Consider the following 7,126-nt stretch of genomic DNA (forward strand, 5'->3'; position numbering starts at 1 on the left):
AAGACCAGTGGAATTTCTGTAATTTGGGCAATTTCCCTAAGATGTGTATGTGTGCGTGTCTGTATACATACATATATCTATCTATATGTATGTATACTTCTATACATGCATATATGTACTTACACACACACATATACATATACAAACGTACATACATACATACATATATGTATGTATGTTGGTATGTATATACATACATACATACATACATACATATACACACACAAACATACTTGTATATGCATATACATATACTTATGTATGTATTTATGCATGTAACGTATGATCACATCAACATGGTTTAATTCCGAAAGCGAAAAGCAAATTTAGGTCCACTAAAGAAGGGCCCTTGAGTCTTAATACATTATCCAGAACAACATTTCAAAGCATTGAAAAAAAGTCAAATCATTTCATAAGACTGTGGACCATTCCTTAAGAGTGAAGAAGACCTTCAAACGCATCTCATTCATCATCATCATCATTCTTATCATACATAAGTAACTAGAATTTGTTCAATATCTTCCACCTCAATTGACTAGCATTTCTTCCACCTCTCTCACATACATATATCACCACCACCATTATTACTCATCTTATCTAGTTTCAGCACTAGAAGAAGATGTAAAGATGTTCAAACTACTTCTTTGCATCCATTACTTTAAGCACAGCTAAACCCATCACCATGACTACTCTCTATTACCTTCTATTTCTCTTGTCCTCTCTTGGACTGCTACGAACCTCGGATTCTTGCACGAGAGAAGAAGCCGATGCCCTTCTCCGGTTTATGAATGTAGTGAACACAACATCTCTCAAGAAGGGTTGGGGTTTAAGCAACAGCAATGGGAGCTGTTGTGATTGGGAAGGTGTGATTTGTGATGCTATTTCTGCACAGATTGTAGGCATTTCTCTCTCCAGCAAAGGTCTATATGGGAGGTTATCTCAAGGATTAGCCGACATTCCATCTCTTCAAGTTCTCAATGTTTCTAATAATCACTTTTATGGGCCTCTCCCACAAGACCTCTCAACACTCTCATCCCTTCACACTCTTGATGTCAGTAGCAACAGTTTTTCAGGCCAGCTCGCTGATGTATTAGTGAATTTCAGCTCTTTGCAAGTGCTTAACCTCTCTATCAATGGCTTCAATGGTAGCTTGCCTCCCTCTTCTTTAAGGAATTTGAGCCTCTTGAGGCTATTCCTGGCTAAGAGCAATGATTTAAGTGGAGATTTGCCACTCACCCTATGCCAAACTGCCCCACTCCTTCAAGAGATGGATCTGTCCTTGAACAACTTCTCAGGAACAATCTCAAAAGGTCTTGGACTTTGTGGCTCTCTCCAAGTATTAGATCTTGGTTACAACAACTTGGTGGGTAACCTACCCCAAGATCTCTACAACCTAACCTCATTAACAATCCTTCAACTCAGAAATAACCATTTCGATGGCCAACTAGATAATGCTATTGGGAACCTAATCAATCTCTCTCGTTTAATGTTGGGTTCGAACAACTTCACTGGACAACTTCCCTCAAACCTCTCCTCATGTACGAACCTCAAGGTATTCATCGCGAATGGAAACAAGTTCAATGGTTCATTGGATGCTGTCCGATTCAATCAATTCCCGATGCTAGAGAACCTTGATCTCAATAGCAATGCTTTTGTCGGCCCAATCCCATCCTCATTAACTAACTGTCCAGCGCTCCAGAGCATAAACTTTGTGAGCAACAAACTTTCAGGGGAGATCCCATCTTCTTTGTATCGATTGAAGAACCTAACCACGCTCTTGCTATCAAGCAACAACCTTAACGGCAGCATAAGATCACTTGATGGGAGTGAACACCTAGTCAAAGTGATCTTATCCATGAATGTGTTCAATGAGGCACTACCCAATACCATGCAAGGGTTCATTAATCTACAATTTCTCTCTCTCAATAACATTGGCGTATCTGGTTTGATTCCTAAGTGGTTAAAGGATAGTAAAAAATTACAAGTGCTTGACCTCTCAAGGAACAAACTAACCGGATCAATCCCCCCATGGATTGGCTCTTTTCCTCATCTTTTCTACCTAGATTTATCCAACAACTCATTGTCCGGAAGTATACCGCATGAATTATTCTTGTTGCCCGCATTGATAAGTGTTGATAACAACCTAACTGGATTGCAATCAGTGGTTATCAACCTTGACATAAAGCAAACACTCTACTTCTCAAACTTCCCATACTTAGAACTTTCTACGTCCTCTATTAACCTCTTTCACAATCTCCTTGAAGGGTCTATACCTTCAGAAGTCGGTGCTTTGGCCAATCTTCAAGAGATGAATTTGAGTTTCAACAATTTGTCGGGAAACATCCCAGAGATGATGGCTAATATGACTGATCTACAATTGCTCGATTTATCACGCAACTCTCTCACTGGCAAAATACCTTTGTCATTGATGAAGCTCACTAATCTTGGTCAATTCAATGTTTCATACAATCAACTAGAGGGTATAATACCTCTCGGCAATGGATTCTCGAGGTTTTCTAACCAAAGTTATGAAGGAAACCCAGGATTGTGTGGTGCCCCTTTACCTTTTCCATGTGAGAATGATGTCAAACCCAACTCCTCTTCAAGTAGGAGAAAAAGCCCTATTATAGCCACTGATATTCTTGAGCCAATTGGTGTGGTTATTGGTTATGTTGGAGTGTTAGTGGGTTGGTTAACTTGGAAGCTTACTAGGAGAAAGATTGGATAAGATTGGGCTAGAGAATGTCTCAATGTCTCCTTTATCTTCACTAAGATGATGAATCTTTAGGGATGGAGGAGAAAAAAGATCCATCCAAATTTAGACTTCTCTTTTTTTAATGGCCATAAAGGACATCCAAAGTTGAGTGATGCTTGTTTAAGCAAACCTTTTGTGATTTCTACATAACAAACTACATTCTACAAGTGCTTGGATTTTCTTTTTTCTGTACACATTGTATAAACATCGGTAATTCGTGTTTTGTGCTTTCTTTCCTAGTTGTAAGAAAGAATGATATGCCAAATTCTTTTGTTTTATTGCTTAATTCTAATATGTTGTGCTCATAAATATTCATGTTATTTACATACATATATACATACTGATACATATATGTATATATATACATACATACATATACACACACAAACATACTTGTATATGCATATACATATACGTATGTATGTATTTATGCATGTAACGTATGATCACATCAACATGGTTTAATTCTGAAAGTGAAAAGCAAATTTAGGTCCACTAAAGAAGGGTCCTAGAGTCTTAATACATTATCCAGAACAACATTTCAAAGCATTGAAAAAAAGTCAAATCATTTCATAAGACTGTGTACCATTCCTTAAGAGTGAAGAAGACCTTCAAAAGCATGTCTTTCATCATCATCATCAATATTATCATACATAAGTAACTAGCTTTTCTTCAATATCTTCCACCTCAATTGACTAGCATTTCTTCCACCTCTCTCACATCCATATATCACCACCACCATTACTACTCATCTTATCTAGTTTCAACACTAGAAGAAGATGTAAACATGTTCAAACTACTTCTTTGCATTCATCTACTTTAAGCACAGCTACAATCCCATTACCATGACTACTCTCTATTACCTTCTATTTCTCCTGTTCTCTCTTGGACTGCTACGAACCTCGGATTCTTGCACGAGAGAAGAAGCCGATGCCCTTCTCCGGTTTATGAATGCTGTGAACAAAACCTCTCTCAAGAAGGGTTGGGGTTTAAGCAACAGCAATGGGAGCTGTTGTGATTGGGAAGGTGTGATTTGTGATGCTACTTCTGCACAGATTGTGGGCATTTCTCTCTCCAGCAAAGGTCTTCGTGGGAGGTTATCTCAAGGATTAGCCGACATTCCATCTCTCCATGCTCTCAATGTTTCGAATAATAACTTATATGGGTCTCTCCCACAAGACCTCTCCTCCCTTCACACTCTTGACATCAGTGGCAACATATTTTCAGGCCAGCTCTCTGATGTATTATCGAATTTGAGCTCTTTGCAAGTGCTTAATGTCTCTACCAATGGCTTCCATGGTAGCTTGCCTCCCTCTTCCTTAAGGAATTTGAGCCTCTTGAGGAATTTCCGTGCTAGAAACAATTATTTAAGTGGAGATTTGCCACTCATCCTATGCCGAACAGCCCCATTCCTTCAAGAGATGGATGTGTTCTTGAACAGCTTCTCAGGAACAATCTCAAAAGATATTGGGTTTTGTGGCTCTCTCCAAGTATTAGTTCTTGGTGATAACAATTTGGTGGGTAATCTACCCCAAGATCTCTACAACCTAACCTCATTAACAATCCTTCAACTCAGAAATAACCATTTTGATGGCGAAGTAGGTAATGCTATCGGCAACCTAATCAACCTCTCTTATTTGATGTTGGATTTGAACAACTTCACTGGACAACTTCCCTCAAACCTCTCCTCATGTACAAACCTTAAGATATTCACTGCAAAAGCAAACAAATTCCATAGTTCATTGGATGTCGTCCGATTCGATCAATTCCAGATGCTAGAGAACCTAGATCTCAATAACAATGCTTTTGTCGGGTCAATCCCATCCTCATTAACTGAGTGTTCAGTGCTCCAGAGCATAAACTTTGCGAGCAACAAACTTTCGGGGGAGATCCCATCCTCATTAACTAACTGTTCAGCACTCCAGAGCATAAACTTTGAGAGCAACAAACTTTCGGGGGAGATCCCATCGTTTTTGTATCGATTGAGGAACCTAACCACACTCTCACTATCAAACAACAACCTTAATGGGAGCATAAGATCACTGGATGGGAGTGAATATCTGGTAAGTGTGATCTTATCCAAGAATGTGTTCAATGAGACACTACCTGATAGGATGCAAGGGGTAACTAATCTACAAGTGTTCGCCGTCGGAGACATCCGTCTCTTTGGTTCCATTCCAGAGTGGTTGAAGAATTGCACAAAACTACAAGTGCTTGACCTTTCGTGGAACAATCTAACCGGATCGATCCCACCATGGATAGGGTCATTTCCACATCTTTTCTATTTGGACTTGTCTAACAACTCTTTCTTCGGAAGTATACCGCCCGAGCTTTTCTTGTTGCCGGCGCTAATAAATCACGATAACAACCTAACGACATTGCAATCCACACAAGTTTCAGAGTTTCCACCATCGATTAACCTCTCCCACAATCAACTACAAGGGTCTATACCTTCACAAGCCAGTACTTTAATCGTGATTTTAATCATGGATTTGAGTTTCAACAATTTGTCGGGAAACATCCCAGAGGCGATCGCCGATATGACTTATCTATATAGGCTCGATTTATCACACAACTTTCTCACTGGTGGAATACCTTCGTCATTGGCAAATCTCATGTTTCTAGTTTATTTCAATGTTTCGTACAATCAATTGGAGGGTTCAATACCTCTCGGCAACCAATTCTCGATATTTTCTCGCAATAGTTATGAAGGAAACCTAGGACTTTGTGGTGCCCCTTTACCCTTTCCATGTGAGAATGATGTCAAGTAGGATAAAAATCCCGATTATAGCCACTGATATTCTTGAGCCAATTGGTGTGGTTATTGGTTATGTGGGAGTGCTAGTGGGTTGGTTAACTTGGATGCTTATTAGGAGAAAGATTGGATAAGAATTTGGACCCTCTTATTTTATTTTTTTATTTATGAATGGCCATAAAGGACATCCAAAGTGCTTGTTTAAGCAAACCATTTGTGACTTCTAAATAACAAACTACATTCTACAAGTGCTTGGATTTTCTTTCTTCTTTACACACTTGTATAAATGTCGGTAGATTTGTGTTTTGTGCTTTCTTTCTCATTTTGTACGAAAGAATGATATGTCAAATTTTGTTGTTTTACGGCTCAATTCTAATATGTAGTGCTCATAAATATCCATGTTATGAGGTGTCTCTATGATTGAAAAAACAACTAGAATAATCATTAATAAACAACTAGTGGTAGTCACTAGGACCTCATAACACTTTACAGAACTCGAATCGGATGCCCGAGTGGAAAAGTTATGGTCGTTTGGAGGTTTATAACAAAAATACAATTTACAGTGGTAACTAGCAGTTTGACAGCAGAATCAATGGTTCGATTATCTAGAGCTTGTGACAAGGAGCGTGCAAGATTTTATGATACATGAATTGGAGTTTGGAAGCCCTAGATCCAGACTCCGGAAGGATTATTTTAAAATTTAAAATTGTTAGAGACAATTTAGTAATTGTGCCAAATGGAGGGGGGTCAAAATCGAGATAAAGTAGGGTCAGTTTTGTAATTTGTGAAAAGGTTGGGTCGACCATTTAAAGGTCAAAAGTATGTATTTAAAACTATCGAGCCAAACCGTATTGAAACGACGTAAAGGTGAACAGGGAGACAACCTATTGCACAAGCGCCGAGTTTTATTGTGATGACTAAGCTCTGCTAACCAAGGAGCCCAAGGATCCAATGTACACGACACATTTAACTGGTATGAAAAAGGAAGCAAAAACAAGCTCAAAGCAAACATTAGAAAGGGGAAAAGAAAGAAAAAAGGAACGTAAATTATCAATGCGGTTTACAGGAAAGCCTTCCCAAATAGACAATGTGAGTTCAAGTTTTGTTAAAGCACCTTTCGACAAATGACACTTGTAAGAGCCATTCAATAAATTCAATTTCTTTCCCCGAAGACTTGGCATCTAGGTCATCCACAATTTGAAGTAGTTTAAACCATAAACCATGTTGTAGTTTGAAACCATTTCAACCACAAACTATTAAGTTGGTAAAGTCTCAAATTAGACCCTTGAACCCCCCAACCAAACAAAACCATTTGCAAATATCTAAACTTGAACATAACCATTTACATGTTAAGATGTAGTTTTTATGGTCAAATGCAGTCAAAATCAAACCGTTCTCGATAGCACAAAAGAAGAGAGTAAATAGGCTTAAAATATCCATGGGCTTGAAAGGAAAGAAATATGCTTGAAAGGAAAGAAACACTTTTAGAAAAAGAGTATATACACAGTGTTGTTTGGATGCCCTAGTTCCCCAAGAGCTTAAATACATGATGCTATCTTAAGTAGTAGACAAGATTTTTTCAAATGCGCATTTCTTTCGAGGACAAAAAGAGAGAG

At 38.5% G+C, this 7,126-nt stretch overlaps 1 protein-coding gene across 1 annotated transcript; it reads left to right on the forward strand.

Annotated features, from left to right (window-relative positions):
• The first annotated feature begins 607 nt into the window (after window positions 1-607).
• On the forward strand, window positions 608-5,659 carry LOC147848372 (uncharacterized). The gene is made up of 2 exons (XM_087338449.1): window positions 608-2,726; window positions 3,545-5,659. The coding sequence occupies exons 1-2, from the start codon at window positions 683-685 to the stop codon at window positions 5,524-5,526; spliced, it is 4,026 nt and encodes a 1,341-aa protein (XP_087194575.1). The 5' UTR covers window positions 608-682; the 3' UTR covers window positions 5,527-5,659.
• The last annotated feature ends 1,467 nt before the right edge of the window (window positions 5,660-7,126 follow it).

The sequence above is a fragment of the Azolla caroliniana genome, unplaced genomic scaffold (assembly GCF_043228905.1).
Source record: "Azolla caroliniana isolate FFs.n. ecotype wild unplaced genomic scaffold, voAzoCaro1.0.p SCAF_375, whole genome shotgun sequence".
NCBI classification, from domain to species: Eukaryota; Viridiplantae; Streptophyta; class Polypodiopsida; order Salviniales; family Salviniaceae; genus Azolla; species Azolla caroliniana.

What these genes read in the sequence shown, in the direction of transcription:
- LOC147848372 (XM_087338449.1), top strand. Translation starts at nt 683, where the DNA reads ATGACTACTCTCTATTACCTTCTATTTCTCTTGTCCTCTCTTGGACTG. An exon ending in TACTAGGAGAAAGATTGGAT is followed by an intron (nt 2,727 to 3,544) that starts AAGATTGGGCTA and finishes AGATGTAAACAT; the next exon opens with GTTCAAACTACTTCTTTGCA.